The following is a 20,516-nucleotide window of genomic DNA, read 5'->3' as shown; positions in this document are numbered from 1 at the left end:
CTGGCAGCCATCGACCCGGGACTGAACGAGGCTGGCCGATTCGGCCTGCAGGAAACAGGTGTTCGAACACGATAGCGGCCGCCAGTCAATTAACCCATTAACAGCCCGCTTTACCGCATTGGTTTCCGGGAGCGCGGAGGGGCCGGCGTCCTGGAAGCCCCTTTGTGAAGGGCGGGGGAGCGGGACGGACTACGCTCTCGGCACCTCGATGGGCTCAGGGCACCCTAAAGCCCTGGCCACCTCAGCAGTGCTGCCCAGGCGGCGGGTCGGGGTTTTCCCTTAGGCTGGAGTTAGGGAGGGAGGGGTCCTGCTCTGTTCTACCCCAGAACCAGGATCTCGTTACCCCAGGCCCCTCCCCCTGCTTGGGCCTAACGGGCCTGTGGTGCCTGAAACGTCCCGCGCGGCCAGTGTCCCGGACACACCCAAGGGTGGCGAAGACCAAAGGTTAAGGCCAGGATCCACGCGGAAAGGAATTCCGCCCCCACCCCACCTCCTCTCCAGGTCTCCCCGGAGAGCGTCTCTCCCGGAGCGCGAGGCAGGCCGGGTAGCTCGTCCCAGCTTGGATCAACACAGAACGCCCAAAAACGACAGAAAACGTCCAGGTGGCCTCGAGTTCTGGTCCTTTTTATTCCTGGAGAGGTTGGACCGAAAGGCTGAGCCAGGAGTGGGAGTCAGCTGCTGCTGCGAGCGTGGGGGCGGGGGGGGGGGGGCGGTGAAGGGCAGTTGGGATAGAAGGAGGCGGCCTCTGCCAAGGACCCTGGGGGGAAGCGTGGGCAGCGACACTGAACGGACCCATTCCCCTGCCGCCAGTAGGAAGAGGTGGTGGAGCTGTGCTCAGGGTGCAGGCGACCTGCTCACTGGCCGAGATCGCGTCTACCTGGAAAGGCCGGTGGTAACTGGCCTCTCCAGTCGCAGATGTGGCTGTGAGCTCTGAGGGCTGAACACAATTTCAGCCAAAATATGTAGAAAGCACAGGGTCCCTGCTCTGTAACCGGAACACCCCTTCCCTGTGGCCTGCTGGGGCCCTCCGTCCTTTGGGGGCCCCTCCCCAGAGCGCTGGGTGCCAGCCCTGGAGCAGCCAGTCCCCAAGGGGAGACACAGTGCCAGCAGCCGGTTGGAGAGCTGGAACCCTCCGTTAACCAGTTTTGCAGGAAACTATGTTCACCCACTTTTTCCACACTGCCCCCCGAGATTTAGGGTTCAAAGGCTGTGTGAAGCAGTTCTCTTCCTGATCTGCCAAACCTTCTGCCTCATTTTCATGGTGCCCCCGCCTGTGGGGAAGGGGCATCCGGGGGATGCTTGAGGGTGGGCTGCGGGTCCTGCCCGGCCCGTCCTGTGTGTGCAAGGCCTGCACCCCAAATAAGGAGGAAGGAACACTGCAATGTGATCCTCAGAAAGCACCCCCCCCCCAGGTGGGTCCTCGACCTTCACGGGAAGCGGAGGGAAATCTGACTTCCCCTCAGCGGTCAGCCGTGTCTGCCCCCCACCCCCCAGGTGAGAGAGCATCGCAGTGAGCCCACGGGGCCTCCTTCCGGGGAGCGCACAGGGCAAGGGCGCTGGCTTCTGGGCCCAACCCCGCTGCTCCAGGACCTCAGAGGGCCTCCCTTTGTGATTGCAGTTTCTGGAGTAAGCAACACGCCCCACTGAAAGGCTTGAAATTGTGTCAAAGTGATGTTTTAATCTCGTTGAAAAGTGTATTAAAGGACAAGATGTAATTTATGTGAGACGCGCCGATGGAAGGAGAGATTGGAGAGGATGGCCCTTTCGCTCCTGTGAACCCCGTGTCACGTTGGTATTGAAGCCCGTGTGGCTAATCTAATTTGCAATAACAGGCATGGCCTGTAAGAAAAAAGCATCTCTGATTTCACTTTATTTCTTTTCATATAGAAATTCCTCATGACTTGTCTCCTCTTGTGAGTGATGCCTTTTCTATGTGGGGCTAATGAGAGAGTGTGAGACAGGGCTGTGTTCCTGCTCACTGCGCCTCTCCCCTGCAAACACCCCTGGTAACCAGGCTCACCTGGACTGGCCTGGACTCAGCGGGGACGCATCAGGGCCTTGAAAGACCCGCTCTGAGCGCTTCAGAAACTATCGCCCCGCGGCCTGCTGGGTGCCTGCGTTTACCTGCAGAGGCTGGTTGTGTCTCCCAAGGATTTTGGCTTTGGAAGTTAGCTCCGTCAGAAGTCCTGTATTCTCAGACCTTTACGTTCTACAGATTTTAATTTGAATGGTGAGGAAGCTCCCCGCGTTCCGGAAAGTTTGATCTTTGATGAGTCTTTGCACTTGCTTACAGAGGACCCAGACACACCCACTGTCACACCAGGTGCTCTGTATTCTTATTACGTGCGGCACACGAGCATTCTTTATCAATAAAAAACTACGCGTTAGAAAATTACAACTTTTGTACAATGTAAAAAGGTGTATTCAAACTGTTAATTATGGGGGGGGTTGTGTAAATGAAACTTTACCAGTGACCCATTTAATTTGGTGGTAATTACTGACAAAATAAGACAAGGAAGAATCACAATGCAGTATGTTTTCTCGAAGGAGACCATTGCGCACAGGTAGTTAAGCCAAGAAGGAAGACAAAATCTGCGGGCGGCGGTGGGGGGAGGTTGCAGATGTATAAAAAGTATACAAAAATCCCACTGTGAAACCATTCGGATTGAAACAGCAGAGAACGCGGCTCAGGCGGCCTCCGGAGAAGCCCCAGCGAAATTTAGAGGCGCCGGCGTTTTCTCCTTAAAACCCAAGGCTCCGGCACCGACAGGTCAGCTCTGCGGATCCGCCGACTTGAGCAGCGACTTTTGCGGGTCCTGGAAACGCGGGCGGCTCTTTGCAGCCCGGCCTCCGCTCTCCCGGCAGGACGGGCGCCCGCGGCGGGCGGAGGGGGGGAGGGGAGGGGAAGAGCACGGCTGCACCCCTGCCCAGCGCGCTCCCGGCAGGCGCGGCTGGCGGCCTCTTCCTTCCCGGCTTCCTCGAAGGACTTGCGGGGACAGGCGGAGGCAGGGACGCGGGTCCCGGCGCTTTACTCCCAAGGTCCGCCTGCGGCCCCAGCGTCAGGCGGCGGCTTGGCCGAGGCCAACCAGCCGGGCCTCCGGGCACTGGCCGGGGTTCCCGCTCGACTCGCTTTCCCGCCAAGTTGTTAATCGGTATGGACGAGAGAATACCACCCTTCCGCGCCCACCGGGCGTCGCGCGCGCCCACCACGTACCTTGGCCGGGGATGCTGGGACCTCCTGGCTGGCGCCCCGGGCCCGGCGAGGGCGGGGGGGGGGGGGGGGGGCGGGAGCCCGGGCAGAGCTCGGGTCCCTAAAGGCCGCCCAGTAGAACTGCGCCCCAAAGCCGCGCCGGGCCCAGCTCCCCGCCCAACTGGCTTGGGCCCGGTGGGCGCCCTGGAGGAGACCCCAGAGTCCAGGTGTGCGGGGCAGGCGGCCCGCCGCGATTCTGGGGGGAAAGTTTCCCACCGAAGGGCCGGGCGGGCTGAGAGGCAGGAGGAACCCGAGCTGGCGGCGAGGCCCGGACGGCCTGGCACCCCGCGGCCGCCCAGCCCCGCGCCCGGCCCGCCGCCCCCCCCTCTCCCGAGCGCCCGCAGCTCCGCCGGGCCGAGGGCGTGGGGCCCCCCTCGGGTCCCAGCGCTTCCCTCCCCTTGTCTTGTGTCTTTCATTCATAAACCTGGTGGCCACGGACGCAGCTTGAATATTGACGCCTCTCCCCCAACTGCTCTGCCGTTAACCCAATTACAGAATTCATCAAGAACTGTGTTGAATTATCTCTTTCCATACAGTATCAGCATTAGCCTAATTAAAAGCTATAATGTCTGATATAATGATTAAATCGTTAGCTCTGCTGTAGGGAAGCAATATTTTGTTTTCCCTTCAATTAGAAGCTGATTGAGGTTTTCAGAGCAGGTCAGCTGTGAAATTTGAATTATATGTGTGAGTACTGCTCACAGGGTGAGCCCCTACTCGAAAGCTCCCAGAGATTCTCCAAATGCTTTCACCCAGAGAGCTAGGAGGCACGAAACAACACTCGCGCGCGCACACACAGGGTTGTTTGCTTTTCGGGGGGGATGTGCGGATCCCCACACTGATGGCTGAGGAAGGCCTTCATGTCCCCTGTCCCGCAGACACGCCGGGCGCAGGCCTCCGAACCCGGAGAGGGCCGCGGACTTGCGAGCTCAGAGCGGCCACAAAGGTCTCCTGCTCAGTTGCCATCCCCAAATGGCAGGGGCCGCTGGAAGTTCCCTACTGGCGAGCGGCTCTTTTTCTTCTCCTTCCTCTTTACCCCTTTCTGTGACTATTTTTCCCCCTTTAAAAGAAAAAAAAAATCAACAAAGAAACTTTTGTGCTACTTTGCCTCCGTTGGCTTTGTTTGGGAACAACGGGACAAGTTAGCAGGGTCAGGGCACAGAGGGGGGACCCAGAGCGCCCTGGGACCCGGGCCAGACCAGTGTCCCTTACGACGCTGGGGTTGACCCCCGCGCACCCTGCCTGGAAAAGCCCCGAAGGCGCGCGCCGAGCCCCAGAGACGGGCGCAACGCCGCAGGAGCTGGACGCGGGCGCGGGGCCCGAGGCCCGGAGCTCCGAGAGGCGGCGAGGGCGGCAGCGGCCAGCAGACGGCGATCGCGGCCCGCGCTCCCGCGGCTCCCGGCAGGGGGGAAACGCGGCCTCCGCCGCCGCCTCCCCGCGCTGTCCCCCTCCAGCGGCACACGCCTCTCCTCGGTCTGCGCCTCCTGTCGGCAGAGATGACCTCGAAGGCCCGAGCTGCCTCCCCGTCTTCCTGTTCTCTCTCCCGCGCTCGCTCCGCCGCCGCCACCTCCTCCTCCTCCTTGCAGCCTCTTCTCGGATCACTTTTTTTCGCTCCCCGAGTCCTGCCTTGAATTGGTGGCTCCCTCCCTCAGGATCTGCCTCCCCGGAATCTCTCGGGTCTCGGTCCTTCGGGGCGACTCCAGAGCCTAGAAGGCTGCGCCCAGGCCGGGCCTCGGTTCTCCCCCGGCCTGGGAAGCCCCAGGAGCTTAACTCCTGCGGGGGCGCAGCCGCCGGCGGTGTGCGCGCATCTCCTGGGCGAGTGTCACCGGGACCCGCCGACTGAGCCAAGGCCGCGGAAGACAGGAATGTTTGGTCTCACTGCTTCCCTGCGGTGACCTTTCACTGACTCCCGTCCCCACCTGCCAACTCCTGACCTGTCCATCTCTCTGCTTGCTTGGAGCTGTGGACTGGTGCTGGCACAGAAAGTCTCCTCTAGGTGCCCGAAACGCAGCTTTCATTTAAAGATTGCTAGGGGCGATCTACAGGGAGTTCTGTCCACTCTGACCGTCTCTGCTTCCCAGATTTCTCCTGAGCACAACCACGGAGCTGTGGGGAAAGTCAAAGCCAAAAGTCTTAGTTACTCCACAGAAGCACTTTACACTGGTGGTGTTAGAAGTCCAGAACTCAGTTTATTTAAAAGTCAGGGGCTCTTGTGCAATTGCCCAAATACATCATGTACATAGATATGCATATATTCTGTATGTCTACCCACCTGGATGTACACGTGCAGATCTCCTCTGTGAACACATGATGTTTATGAATGCATATACTCTTTGCGGGCATTGTGTATTCGCATGCGTATGTGTGCCATATGTATATACACATACGTATACATACACCCACGTGTGCATGTGTGTGTATATAATTTCCTCTAACGGAGCTTAGATCTGAATTCTCTTTGAGGATCATGCCCACAAGTTAAATAAAAGAACAGCAAGTATCTTCACCTATCCATATTGCCAAGTTGATCTTCACTTTGGCATTTTGAGCAAAAAGATACAATGAAGTTTCTGAGAAGCCAAAAAAAAAAAGCCAATTCGGTCAATCATCAGTGAACTAATCCTTCCCTCAGGGTCTGGGCCCTGACGTTACCTGGAAATTGTGTAGTCTGTCTTCAAATCCTCTAGCACCCAACCTTGAAGAATCCCTCAGTCCCAAGGAGGCCCCTGCCAACCTAGTGGAGGTGAAGAGGGGAGAAACAAAACTGGGGAGAGGAGGTGTTTTCCAAACCGGTTTTTGGACAGTTTCCTCTCCTTTCAAAGAGTCACTGGGGAGAGGGGTCAGAAGGAGTGAGGAACTGAGGCTCCCAGAAGCTGTCACCGACGGGAGTCGATGTGACGCCCCTCAGTCTCCATGCCAGGGTGGAAGGCGCGGAGAGGTCTGGCACTCACTGCCCTGCCACTGCCTAATTGGCACAGGCGGCTGGTGCCAATCATCTATTGCTTGGCAACAAGTTACACCTGCGGCTCCAGTTTAATGCTTGTGCATGTGGACACCCAGAGCGTGCACCCGCTCGGGCCCAGGGAGCATCTCGTCACTCAAAAGGGCTTGTGGAGAGAGCCCTGAACGCTAAGCATCAGCGTGATCTCACGCAAGGCTAAACCATTTACCTCCCATTTAGATGCTCCGGAAAACAAGGGTAACACCGTATTTGGAAACAATTTTCAGGATGGTGGTAGAAAGAAACCAGACCGTTCAAAGTCGGCCATCCAAGTTCCCAAAAGCATAAAGCATTCCTGCAATGCTGACTGGAGTGCAGGGTGTTTATAAAATAAATTGCCCCATTGATATGGAAAATAATGTGCCAAGCCTGACTCACACAAAGCATTTTCAGGGGGTCTTAGGCTATTTAGTTTAAAATCTAAATTGAAAAGCAGAGGAAAAGAAATCTTTCAATTGCTAAGTGGATAATATAGTTTATAATTTGTAAACCATTTCCTTTATTTCAGTCTTGCTGACTTTCCATAACACACTGGATCTCACTGCACACCCATCGCCTCCTAAATTATCAAAGGAAAAACAGGCCTGTAGCATTCTTAAACAATATTCTTGTTCTTTTTTTGTTCACTCACAATGTAACTGATATTTGGAGGTAGTGCATGAAACAAATCAAAAGATTTAACAAACTTGATTGATGAAATGAGAAGGTAGTTGAAAACCGACTTTATAACCTAGATATTTAGTGAAAAACTAAATACAAAACGACATTTCCTTTCTAATATAATTATGTATTATTTGATGAGTTCACTATTAACTGCTGAATGGCCTGAAGCGGAAGCAGTTCAATCTGCAGAGACCATTTTGCTGTCGCATGGCATACTGTAGCAACCTTGAAATAATAATAAAAAGGCTATACAGTAATAATCACGGTAACTGGGATCACAGAGAGCAGGACGCCTGCACCTCGGGCGAGCAATGGGGTCAGGATATTCACCACCTCAGAGGTTTTTTTAATGGAGGGGGAGGGAGAAGGTGTCACGTGCTCACTGCCCAGCACACTTCAACGTCCTTATTAGAACGCTTAGGGTCATCGTCGCCGGTACATGGTTATTCCGATTACAAGATGGTCAGTCACGCCGCTGTGGTTGGGCTCGGCTTCACCCACGTCCCCTAAGCACCTCCCTCTCCAGGGCGCGCACACACGCCTGCGTGGAGTAGGCACGAGGGGTTCTAGGGCTCGAGGGAGTCTCTGAAAAAAAAAAAAGGGGGGGGGGGCTCTGGGCCACTTGCTTATCGTTCGGACTGAAATGGTAGCGTGAGCGCCACGGTGGGGGCTCCGGACTTGGCTTGGAAATCTCTTGTGCGTCCCCAGATGGAGCACACTGTGAGGGTTAGGAGTTGTGGCCGAAGACAGGGCCTCACTCCTCCCAGGAACCAGGCCTTTCGTTCGCATTATGTAGGAAAGCGGCATCTGTCGCTGAGTCGCGAGGCCCCGCTTCTCCCGTTCGGTGTCCAGTGGGCCCCGCTGCGTTCACGCAGTTTTCATAGATCTTGGGCCAACAGCTGCTGGAAGATTCGCTCCAGAAAAGCGTGGGCTCCATCGTTCTTTCGCGATTTCAACCAACTTTTTCGATTGTTGTGGAGTCACTACTAGACTCCAGATAGATCTTGTTGTCTCCCAGCTCCCTGGCAATTCCTTTTGAGGAGGAAGGAGCCAAATTGAGAAGACGCCCCCAGGCTCATTGAAACCCTCAACAAACACACACACAGAGTTCAGGGCTGATGGAGCGAAGTCTGACAAAACGCCCCCTCTCCTCCTTAGGGGGATTCTCGGGGCCTGGACCGGGAGGGCCTTGTGGATGAGACAGGGCACTGGAGAACCTCCGCCCATGCGGCGGCCGAGCAGGTATACCCGGGAGGGTCTCGCAGGAGAACTCGTGGGGGGCTTCGGAGCTGCGGATCTCAGACGCCCCCCAGCTACCCCCGGCTCCCGGGGGCGTGCCTCTCCTCCCAGGCCTCGGCCCCAACTTTCCCCCTCCCAGCAAGCGCAGACTTGGCCGGCGGGGGTGCCGCGGGGCTGGGTCTCCAGTGCGCTCCTCTAAACAAGGCTCGGGGCTGTATTCCCCCCCAACCCCCATTCCCCCCCCCCCCACCGCCCCGAACGAGTCTTTCTCCGTCTTCGCTTTTAAACCCAACCTTAATCGTTCGGAGCGCGCGGGCGGGAGAGGCGAGGAGGGCGAGCTCGGGGTTCGCCGCCGCCGCCGCCGCCGCCGCCGCGCGCGCTCAGGAAGCAGCGTGGCTGTGCCCCCTCCCAGGCCTCCTTCCCCCTCCTTCCTGCCCCTGCTCCCCCTCCTTCCTCCCCTCCTCCCGCCCCGCCGCCCGCGCCCCGAGCTTCTACTCCCTCCCCACGTCACTCGCCAGCGCGCCATGCAAATCACCGCCGCCGCCGGCTCCCATTGGCCGCGGCGCGCTCATTTAATGGCAGCCCGGGCCCGGCGTATGGCTGCTGGGCCCCGCGCGCCGCCGGCCCCGCGTGCGCCTCCGCTCCGAGCGCACGGCCTCGGGCAGGCAGCGGGCAGCCAGTCCCGGGCTCGGCGGCCCCGCTCTCTGGCCCTCTCCTCGCGCCTGCGCTGCCCCCGGCCCCCCTCCCCAGCGGCCCCCCTCCGCGCCCCCCTCCGCGCCCCGCTCCCCCCCGGGCACCTGGGACCCGCACATGCCCAACGCACGCGGCGCGGCGCGCTGCTAGAAGTTGTAGCCCCGGAGTTGGAGGCCGCCGAGGACCGAGCGCAGGAGCGAGAAGGCGGCGCTCGGCGGCGGCCAGCGAGGAGGCGGCGGAGAGCCCCGGGCCAGGCCCCGCGCACGGCTCACGTCCCGAAAAGTGGAGCTGCAGCTTGGCGACGCCTGCACCTGTTTGCGCCGCTCCGCCGAGGCGACCGGGCTGCGGCGGCGGCGGCGGCGAAGACGACGACCCCGGCCAGCGCCCTCTTCGGCAAGTGGTTTGAGCACCAGGAGAAACTTTGCACCTGTGAGCCGGACCTGCGCTGAGTGCGTGTGTTTTTGCCTCCCGTTCCGTTGTCTTCGCTTCCACCTGCGCCCCGCTCTCCTCTCCGGTAGGACTTCTCCCCCTCCCCGCGTCCCGCTCCGTTCGATTGAGCCCCTCTCCACCCTCCGCCCCCCGGCCGTCTATGCTCCCGGCCCTCCCCGCGCGGTGCCGGTGAACCCGCGGGCCGCCCCGATGTACAGCATGATGATGGAGACCGACCTGCACTCGCCTGGCGGCGCCCAGGCCCCCACGAACCTGTCGGGCCCGGCCGGGGCGGGCGGCGGTGGGGGTGGCGGTGGCGGCGGCGGCGGCGGCGGCGGGGTCGCCAAGGCCAACCAGGACCGGGTCAAGCGGCCCATGAACGCCTTCATGGTGTGGTCCCGCGGGCAGCGGCGCAAGATGGCCCAGGAGAACCCCAAGATGCACAACTCGGAGATCAGCAAGCGCCTGGGCGCCGAGTGGAAGGTCATGTCCGAGGCCGAGAAGCGGCCGTTCATCGACGAGGCCAAGCGGCTGCGCGCGCTGCACATGAAGGAGCACCCGGATTACAAGTACCGGCCGCGCCGCAAGACCAAGACGCTGCTCAAGAAGGACAAGTACTCGCTGGCCGGCGGGCTGCTGGCGGCCGGCGCGGGCGGCGGCGGCGCGGCGGTGGCCATGGGCGTGGGCGTGGGCGTGGGCGCGGCGGCCGTGGGTCAGCGCCTGGAGAGCCCGGGCGGCGCGGCGGGCGGCGGCTACGCGCACGTCAACGGCTGGGCCAACGGCGCCTACCCCGGCTCGGTGGCGGCGGCGGCGGCGGCCGCGGCCATGATGCAGGAGGCACAGCTGGCCTACGGGCAGCACCCGGGCGCGGGCGGCGCGCACCCGCACGCCCACCCGGCGCACCCGCACCCGCACCACCCGCACGCGCACCCGCACAACCCGCAGCCCATGCACCGCTACGACATGGGCGCGCTGCAGTACAGCCCCATCTCTAACTCGCAGGGCTACATGAGCGCCTCGCCCTCGGGCTACGGCGGCCTCCCCTACGGCGCCGCGGCCGCCGCCGCCGCCGCCGCGGGCGGCGCGCACCAGAACTCGGCCGTGGCGGCGGCGGCAGCGGCGGCGGCCGCGTCGTCGGGCGCCCTGGGCGCGCTGGGCTCGCTCGTCAAGTCCGAGCCGAGCGGCAGCCCGCCCGCCCCCGCGCACTCGCGGGCGCCGTGCCCCGGGGACCTGCGCGAGATGATCAGCATGTACTTGCCCGCCGGCGAGGGCGGAGACCCGGCGGCGGCCGCGGCGGCCGCGGCGCAGAGCCGGCTGCACTCGCTGCCTCAGCACTACCAGGGCGCGGGCGCGGGCGTCAACGGCACGGTGCCCCTGACGCACATTTAGGGACGCGGGGACTCTGCGGCCCGCGCCCACGACGCGCGACGAGGGAGCGTGCGGCCCGCCCCGGGCGGCCTTGCTTTTGTACAGACGTTTCCACGTTCTTGTAAAGAGGAAGGCACTGGCGGCGACGAGCGCGGGCGACCCGCGGCCCCCACCTCCCCTTTGCGGGAGCTCCTGGGGACCCGCCGAGCGCTGACACCGCCGTGCGGTCTAGGCCGACTTCGGGGCTTTCTTGAGACTTTTTGTACAGTATTTATCACTCACGGAGGAGGCGGAAAGCGTTTTCTTTGCGCGAGGGGACAAAGGCCAAGCCAAGCGAGAGGCGACTCCCAACTTTTCTATCCCGGCCGGCGCGCCCCCTCACCCTGCACCGCTTCCTGGCGCCGTTTAGTCGCCCGAGACCCGAGGCTCGGTGCCGGGAGCTGTGCTCGTTCGTTATTGATGTAGTGAGGCAGATCCAGACACTTAACGACTTTTTTGTAGTTGTTACCGCTTTTTTTTTCTTTTTTTCTTTTTTTCTTTTTGGTTGGTTTGTTAATTTATACACAGATCTCCCCAGTGCTTTCGGGTGGCCGCGTTATATTCTGGGTTTTGTAAAACTTTCTGTATCTGAGCATTTCCATTTTTTTTTTGTTTTGTATTATTTCTTGTAAATGCATTGTGAAATTTTTATTTTCGGCGTTGCGGTGTGGGGAGGGGGATTCAGATTATGTACATAATTTCCTAAAAAGCCTTTCTTCTAAAAACGAAAAAAGACCTCTCCTTAAAACAAAAAATGCATCGAGTTTTGAGTCAATAAATTTGAGAGAGAGAGGGAGAAAAAAGCCCAGTTTTCCCCTGTAATTGGAACGTGCTAATTTTATATGCATGTTTTGTGACTTTAAAATACAATCAGTAAATCAGAAGAAGGAGAAAGAGGCGTTATCAGCATAAACTAAAAGTGAGAGACTCCCCGGGGGGTGGGGGGGGCGGGGAGAATACGATCTTCACGGAGCTCCCTTCAGTGGAAGGGAAGAAACTTAAAATCGATAGATGGTTTTGTAGCATTTACAGTGTTAATACGGATCAAGAAATAATGACCAGGTTTCTATTGGCCCTTTGGTGTGTTGTTTCTAACCGCGGGCCCACATGGATGCTTCTGCGTCCCCGCCGCCTAGGATCTCTGCCGAAGTTTGGTCTGCAGGACGAAGGGGACCCCGATGGCGGCACCAGGCCCCTGACGGATGACCTCCGTGGGGTCACGGAGGCCTCCAATTGCCCCGCAAGTAACAAGATTGCAAATGGAATTTATCTGAATTTGTCTCAAGGGAACACACTTGGAGCCAAAATGTAGTGCAACCGAGCCCCCTCCGTCCCTCCTCAGCCCCTCCCTCTGGCTTCTTTCTCCTTGGGAAAGGGCAAACCGATCAAGGATTCTCTCTCTTTCTCTCCCCCCCACCCCCAACATAAATACACAGCACACTCACTCCATACACTCACTCCACCACCCCCCTGCCCGCAGAGTGAACTGGGATACACAAAATGTGGTGTTTGTTATTCCTAACGAGATCGGAGGGTGTTTGATGCTTTAAATTTTTTAATTATATTTTTTCTAGGTGTTTATGGGTACACTGCAGTTTTTTCTGGAATTTCAAGTTTTCTGTAAAACTTTGTCTTCAAGTAACCTGACAGCATTAAATACTGCATTTAAAAGTTATACTGTAGCAAATACGTTTTGAAATTAGTCACAACATAGAGATGAAGTTACATTCTGGGGGAGAAAAAAAAGCCTTGAGGCCACATCAAAACACGTTGATTTCATCAGCTTTAGGCCTCCTCCTTCATTTTCTTTTCTTGTCCTGGAATGAGCAGAGACCATCTCTCCAAAAATGGGCCTGTGCTCCTAGGTTAATGAGAACCTCATTCAGCCTGCGTTGGAGAATAGCTTTAAGTAAAATGCTAAACTGGCAATTGACATGTGTCTTTTTTGGAGTCATTTTGATAATTTGGCTTAAACCATGCATTTTTTAAAGTGACTGCAAAAATTTCAGGAACGATGTCCACTGCTTCTTTCTAACAGATAATAAAGTCCCCTCTTTTTTTCTTTTTTCTTTTATTTAAGCAATCTGATCCTTTGTGACACGGTGGCCCCCGAAAGTGTTTGGATATGTGTGGATTGCTGAGTGGCACAGCATCAGGAAGTAGTCTGGGGATACATGAATAAATGCCACACAATCCTCTGGGAGATGCTTTGGGAAATTCGGTAATGCTCTGCTAATTCACCACACCCAGCTTAAGGAGCGGGGCCACATGGCTCTGAAACGTAGGTTAAACGGACTCTCTCCGTGCTTTTGCTAACCCTAATCCCAACATGTCCCCGCACTTATTAAAGCAGCACACAGATGTGTGGTTGTGGCCACACGTGTGTATGCCCCTGGTTGGTATGTGTGCTCAGCCACTGGCATCCAGATCCTGGCTCATCCCCCGTATTAGTGATGTGGTCACACTCGTGTGTCAGACTGAGAAGTGTAGCACCGGGCAGGAGTTCTGGACACAGCTGTCCCTGGGTCTCCCCGAAGGTGGATGTAGGACATTTTCCCGCCTGTGCGGCATACAGAGCCGAAATTCAATGCCAGGTGCAGGGAGCCACTTCTGTTAAAAACCCAGGAAGATCTTAACATAGGAATTCCTGAAATCCCGCGAAATTTGTTGTGTTGATTAGAACGACATGGAGAAAAGCAAATAGAGATCCGTGAATGACTCCATTAAAAATAAGCCGGGATGGGGGGAGCAGCCGGTGGCTGGGATGCATGTCGGGGCTGAGACCCTGGCTCTCCAGCAGCGTTTGTGCGGTTTACACTCGTGGAGAAAATTTCCCACTAGGCCCTGGAGACGGCTCGCTCGCCTGCGAATTTGGTTCTCGTCAAGGTTCCTCCTCATGACATTCAGGAAACCAACCGGGATCTGAGGACTCTGATATGATGGCTTCATTCACTCCCCCAATCACAGGGTGCTTGTTCTCCCCACAGCTTCGTCCCGTCTTTGCTGCAGAACCTGGCGCAGAACGCGGACAGGACTCGCTGGGGAGCCGGGTGCAAAGTTTGCAGAACTTGGCGCAGAAGGCCGTTCTAGCCGCGGGTGGCACGGTTTGCCGCGAGGGGGGAGGGGGAGTTGTCTGGTTTCCCACCACCTGTATTTAAACGAACAGGCCCTTTTTGTGGCTGCCCTTGGGACTTGACTCCAGCCCCCCGCGCCCGGCCCGGGAATCCCACAGTAGCGAGATGCCATGCACTGGCCGGAGAACCAGCGCCGGCAGGCGCGCCCGCTCTGCAGATGTGGGTCGGGAGCTTGGCTGACGGGTCTATTAAAGGCGCGCGTGGGAGAAGGCTCGCACGCACGTTCACGCAGTTCTTTTTCCCGACAAAGACTCGGCCACGCAGAGCTCTGTCTCCGGAAAATTCCGCTTAATTCGAGAAAGCATCCGGGGCCCCGGGAGGCGCGATCCAGGGCGGCCGGGCTCCGGCACCCGCCGCCCGCCCGCGGCCCCCCTCCCCGCGGCCCCTCCGGCTCCCCCCCTCCCGGCTTCCGCAGCCTGGGCCGCGGGGCAGAGGCTCCAGAAACGTCGGCGGCAGAATGTAATAATAGGTTTGATTCCTTGGAAACTTCAAGTGAAAAGCAGACTTGGCCTTGGCGCAGCCCCTTTTCCAGCACGACTCTTGGCGGGATTGAAATGCTGGGCCAGAGGGGAGGGGAGAGGGGCGCAGGGCCCCGGGGCGAGCAGCCGAGGGGGGTGGGTCCGGTCCCCGCCCCCGGGGCCTGCAGGGTCGCCCCCCAGCCCGACGGCGAGGCCCGGCGGAGAGGGAGGGGGGCTCGGAGCCCGCGTCCCCGCCCCTCCTCCGCCCCCCGCCCGGCCCTTCCCCTCCAGCTGCGCGCCGCCCGCCCCCGGGAACCCAGCGGCGTGGGCGGTGGGGCGCTGGGGGCGCGGCCCAGGTCCCCTCCCGGCGGGGGGCGGGGGCGGCCGGCCTCCCGCCCCGCTCGCCGCCCTTCCCGGGCCCTGCTCCGGCGGAGCCCCGGCCGGGACGGCTCCCTGGCCTTCGCGCCCCGCTTGCGTCCTCCCCTCTCCGCCGTGCTCACCCCTTCCCGGCCCGCCAGCCGCCCGCCTCCCTCCGCCTTTACCTCCGTCCCCTCCCGCCTCCGACTCAGTCCCTTCCTTTCTCCGCGCGCCCGGCCTCCCTTTGTCCTCGCCGCGTCCGTCTCCGCCCTGCGCCCCGGCTGCTGCTGCCGCCGAGTCGGGTCGGGGTCGGCCGGTACCCGGACGTGGCCCGTCGCCCCCCGCTCGCTCGGCCGCGTCCCCACCGGCTCGCGCGGGAGGGGCGGGGACCCCGGCAGCGACCCGGAGCCCCGCGGCCGGGCCGCCCCGACCCTCCCGGTGCAGCCTGGGCTCCGGGGCTGGCGGTGTCAGCCGCGGGGGATTAAGGTGACTGATGCGAGGGAAGAGGCAGAGTGTTTTTGTGTTTAAAGAGAGCGGGATTAGTAGAGAGAAAGTCCTGACCCGGGGTCAGCTGCAAGTCAAACCCTTTTACAATCAGCGGGCGGAACAAGCGCGTCTCCGGGCCGGGCCGCAACACGTGGGGGGAAGGCGGCGGGGCGGCGGGGCGGGGGGGAGGGGGGGGGGAGAGGGGGACCCGTACCCCCGGACTGCGGGGTGGAGGATAGGGAAAGTGAGCGTCCGCACCCCCGGACCGTGGGGTGGAGAGCGGGGGGGGGGGGGAGATGGGGGTCCGCACCCCCGGATTGCGGGGTGGAGGGCGGGGAGAGGTGAGGGTCCGCACCCCCGGAATGCCAGGTGGAGGGCTGGGGGAGAGGGGGCCCGCACCCCCGGACTGCGGGGTGGAGGGCAGGGGGAGGTGAGGGTCCGCACCCCCGGAATGCCAGGTGGAGGGCTGGGGGAGAGGGGGGCCCGCACCCCCGGACTGCGGGGTGCAGGGCGGGGGGAGAGGGGGCCGAGATTAGGGACTGGCACTCCTGGCCCGAGCGCGCACTGGACGGGGCGAGCGGAGGGGGCGCGGGGCGGGGTCGCGAATCACAGCGGTGCGGGTTCGCAGCTTTGCAGGGTGGGATTAGCTGCCCATCAGAATTCCTTCCAAGCCGGAATGCCTGCGTCTGCCGTTTCCTGGGCCGTCTCCCGCTGCTCCTCGGATGGGAGCCTGGGGAGAAGGCCTGATGGGCTCCCTTCTTTAGGGGCTCTGTCTTACTAAAGCAGCTCTTTTTCCGTAAGAAACCCAAACCGAAAGCCCAGGCCCTGGGGCGAGGGGCGCTTCCCGGCCTCCCGTCCAGAACCCCGGCCTCACTTAGGCCCTTGCAAACACAGATCGGAGGCGTGTAGCAGTGAGGGCAGGGGGAATATGTTAGGACCCCCATTGTCCATCAGGGTGGAGGAGTGAGGCCCTCATTTGGGTTATAAACCAGGCGTTTTTTCATCAGGGAGTGAAATCCCCTGGCGGCGGGTGGGGGTGGGGCGCTGACCTCAAAAGTAATAAAAACTGGAGTTTGGGGGGAAGGATGAGAGGGGTCAGGAGAAAAGAACAGAACAGAGATAAATTTGTCTTCCTTAGCAGTCAGGTTCAGAATTTATGCTTAAGTAACACCAAGAGTTTTGACAAATATAAAAAACAAGGGAAAACACGACAAGCAAACTATCCATCCAATATAGAAAAAGGTCATCTATCTTGATAAACAAACAAACAAATAAAAAATCCAGGATTGGCACACTTTTCTCTAAGTTGGCTTTTCGTCTTTAAATGTGAAAACATCGACACCACATTGAGAGAGAGAAAGCAAGGTTACAAACACCACAAAAGGAGGGACTGGGAGTGAACCCAGGCCCTTCCCGGGGCAACACCGGGTACCCTGGCGGCACATGGGCTCCGGGTTCAAAACCAAGCAGCCAAAACTCGCCAAGTAGCTCAGGAACTTGCTAAATGTAACCGATGGGGAAAATTGGTCTGTGGCAAAAACTCTGGACTCTGAGAGTAATTCTGGATGCCCGGCAGGCAGCTCCAAGGCTTTAATTGCCGGCAGCCACTTCAGAGCAGCCACGCGGGCACATTAAAGACGTTTGTCAAGAACAGGTCACATGCAAAGTCTCGAAATAGTCAGCCAGTCAAATCAGTGGAAAAAATCAGCTTTTGTTAGATTTTGCAGCTTCAGGAATTAGGCATTCACTGCAGAGCTGCGGTTTTGAGAAATTGCAATGTCAGGCATGTTCCCAATGGGGAAATATTGTGAACGTGGAGGAATGTAAGATTGGGTCTGACAATGGGGAAACTGACAAGAGGTATCACCCAGACATTGTTTTCTCTCTGAGCACCCCGAAATGCTAACTAGAGACGATATCTAGAGGCAGCAATAGCACTCGCAGTTCGTCCTACGCACTTGAGACCTACGGAAACAAGAGTCTCACCCGCCTGGAGTACTGACCCAGGACTTCCTACGACGAATCCCAGAATGTAGGGCAAAGTACCCGATAGGTAGACACAACCACAAACACGACACCAGCAGGAAGAAATTCAAAGCAGAGGCCAACTTGTCTTTTTATTTCTAAGCAACAGGATAGGAGGAAAGCCAGGCGAGCGTCCTTTAACCCGGAAAAGGATTTAGAACCCTCTTGCTTTTAAGTCATCCAAACTATCGGGGGAATTTTCAGGACATAGAAAAGCCCAAACTTCAGCGGTAAATTTACCGTGAATTTCCGTGTAGAGATCGACGCAGAAGCTTCGCTCTTTGTGTTCAAAACCGAACTGAAGAGTGAAGTTGATTCCTGTAAAAATTGGCTATTTGCGTTTTCACCCTACAGAGAAATGACAGATGTGTGCTCAAAGAAAAGGAAGAATTTAGGTGAAAAGTTAGTCAATATGGTATTTTTCGTATTTCTAATGTCTGTTGAACCGTAGCACAGCAACATGGGAAAGAATACAGGATTTGGAGGAAGACAGGATTGCAGTTGAATCCAGGCTTAGCATGTGTCAGCTCATTGCCCTTGATCAAGTGTCCTTCTTCTGAGTCCATTTTCTCATATGCAAAAAGAAATACTAGAACCCACTTCATAAGAATATGGTCAGGATTAATGATGTAAGGAGCATGCTGTGTCTAGCAAAGAATAGACCGTCAATAAGTGGTCACTTGACATAGAAGCCTGTGTCGGCCCGGGCAGGGGTACAGTGGGACATCAATGCCAAATTTGGCCTGAGTGAGAGCAGTGTTAATTGTATGTGCCAATACAATGCGCCGATATATTCATATTAATAACAACCCGTCTTTAGAGTTACGTGACAACCATCCTATTCATTCATTCATCTGTTCAACAAATACCAGTTATGGGCACATTGTACATCTGGGTTATCACAGGAGCACGTGTGTGTGTGTGTGTGTGTGTGTGTGTGTGTGTGGCCAGGTGCTGGGGCTCACTACCCAGTGGGTGGGACTCATTGTCACATGAACGAGTACGTTATTGAGGGCAACAGTTGGGGGGCAGAGGTATCTGCTTCATGCTGACTGATCATTCGTGCCCTATTTGGGGGAATCAGGGAAGGCTTCTCAGAGGGAGTGAAAGATGGAAGCCGGACATCCTGGTGCTGCTCCAACATTCCCTGTCGCCAGTCTTGACACGAGGCGTAGGCACTGCATTTCTGTACGCACCAGTGAAGAGTGCCACATAAACCTGAGCAGAGGATACACGAGAACCGCTTTGGTTTTCAGTGAACTGCTAATGCAGATTGGCTCTGAGCTGTCAAAGATGTAGACTCAGAGGTTCGCTCTGGCAGCGGGCTCCCGTCTTCAGGGTGCACAGGACACGGGAGAGCTTGCTTCACATCCAGAATCAAAGACCCCGTGCCCCTGACAGGCCAAGCCTGGGGTTCCAGTGACACCCGGGATCTGCACCGTCGTAGGCACACCCCGACGAGGTGAGACGGGTCCTGCGTGATACTGGGAAACCGGTGTCAGGGGAGAGGCCCCCAAATTTGTATGATAAATAGAGCTGCTAAAGCTGTGTCTAGATCATTTAAATTCAAGTAGCGATTTATTACTTATAAAGTGCTCTCACTTAATTGTTCAATTACATGACTTTTGAAAAAAATTGAATTAGCGAGAGAAGAAAAAAATTTAAGCTGGATTATTAGAATGTCATAAAGAGGAAGGACTGACTGATTTACTGCCTTTATTTTCCGTTTTCCAACAAATCGTTCTGGCTGCCTGTAAAGAACTTTGCCGCTCCTGAACCACAGTTAACGTTAAAACACCAAGAGCATATACCACGCACTCGCCTTTTGCTTTTCAGGGGCCAAAGCATTCATGTCAGTTAGCTGAGAGTAATTTTAGTGGCACATGACATGGAAGGAGGGACATTTAATAGTGCCCATGAGATGGGATAAATCAGCTTAACTGATAGGTCATGATTATAACAAAGTGTGGTATCATTAGTTTCTCCATACTGTCATCTGTGAAATGGGAATATTTTGTTGTTAAAAAACCTTGATCCATTCACTACTTTAAACATCTTTGTGCAAATCGAGGGGCTGCCGTATGAACAAGTAAGCTGTATACACGGGCAGTGCTACATCTACAAAGCACGCAGTTCTGCTTTATGGACGTCCCTATTACCGCCGATCACAGTAAAGACCGCATTCCTGCTGTTGACAGACACAGATGGGGATTAAGGTGTGGTTGTGGGAGAAATCGTGACCTATGTGAATGGCATGTGAGAAAATAAATTTTAAATACAAGATAATGAGAGAAAATGTTCCATAAAAAAGAATCAAAACTGTGTTGATAATCTAAGAATTCCAGTATGGGTTTTAGGTAATTTCAGGACACAAGGTGTCATTCAGGAAGTCTAATAATCTATGCATTTTAACTATAGCTTTTTGGAGACAGTGACTTTGCCTTTGTTGACTAAATCATTCATAATTTTAACGGATGAGAATGTCAGGCCAGATAATCAGGCCCCTGTAGATAGTGGGGAGGGCGGAGTTTCTTAAACTGACTCGTTCTGAATATTATCACATGTCATTAATACCACTGCTGCCCCTAGTGCCACCATCACGTGCATGTCCCTTTTCTGTTCCCCACAACACCCAGAACGGGGGATGCTCTGTCACCACGTGGCGAATCCAAAGGAAAGAAAATCCTGCACTCAGAAAGGAGGCATGTGCGGGAGCGGAGTTGTTTATGTTGGAGCCAATGAAATGAAGAGAGAAGAATAAAAATTGAGCAAAGTAAAAATCTAGGGTGGCTCTGAACACAGGATTGCTCCTGGCCAACACCATCAGACTCAGCCTCTGTGGGGACAGTTGGGAGAGGTCCTGGGGCTGCCAGTATTTACGACCAAAAGGGTCACGAAGCTACTGACCGTATTTTAGTAGGTCCTTAGCATATGGGCTTACGTGTCAGTATGTCACCTGTAATTCTCTCCGAGATGCATGGATTTAAATTTGGTTATGATAATCTGAGTAAGATACTAATGTAAAAAACTTTCCTGATCATTAAAAAAAAATTGTTTTAGTCTTTCAAAGTTAGAATACTACTGGAAATGTATTCTCAGTTTTAAAATATGAACTATGAAATTTGGAAAACAAACTAAAGTATGCACTTGCTAAGGGGAATTATATAAAAGCCTTGAGATAATTAAACCATATTTTATTCCCCAAAACAAATATATCACCTGTAGGCACTACTTGCAGAACGCTAAAATTGTATTTAAAATCACAGCTCAAATTTAATTATGCATGTGCATTAAAAATAGATCATTTAAAATCAAGCTACAAGCTACAAGTTCAATATAAATACGAACAAATTAAGTTTTAACTGAATTTGAAA

General features: G+C 56.4%; 2 protein-coding genes across 5 annotated transcripts in view; both read left to right on the top strand.

Annotated features, from left to right (window-relative positions):
* The window catches only part of LOC131519405 (uncharacterized), a 344,031-nt gene that overhangs the window by 293,404 nt on the left and 30,111 nt on the right, over nt 1–20,516 (top strand). The window lies entirely within an intron of this gene.
* On the top strand, nt 9,470–11,611 carry SOX1 (SRY-box transcription factor 1). Its single transcript, XM_058742410.1, has one exon. It carries the CDS (start codon nt 9,486–9,488, stop codon nt 10,662–10,664), a length of 1,179 nt encoding a protein of 392 aa, XP_058598393.1. The 5' UTR covers nt 9,470–9,485; the 3' UTR covers nt 10,665–11,611.

Source organism: Neofelis nebulosa, chromosome 1 (assembly GCF_028018385.1).
Source record: "Neofelis nebulosa isolate mNeoNeb1 chromosome 1, mNeoNeb1.pri, whole genome shotgun sequence".
Classification (NCBI taxonomy): Eukaryota; Metazoa; Chordata; class Mammalia; order Carnivora; family Felidae; genus Neofelis; species Neofelis nebulosa.
This window is presented reverse-complemented; position numbering and strand designations above follow the sequence as displayed.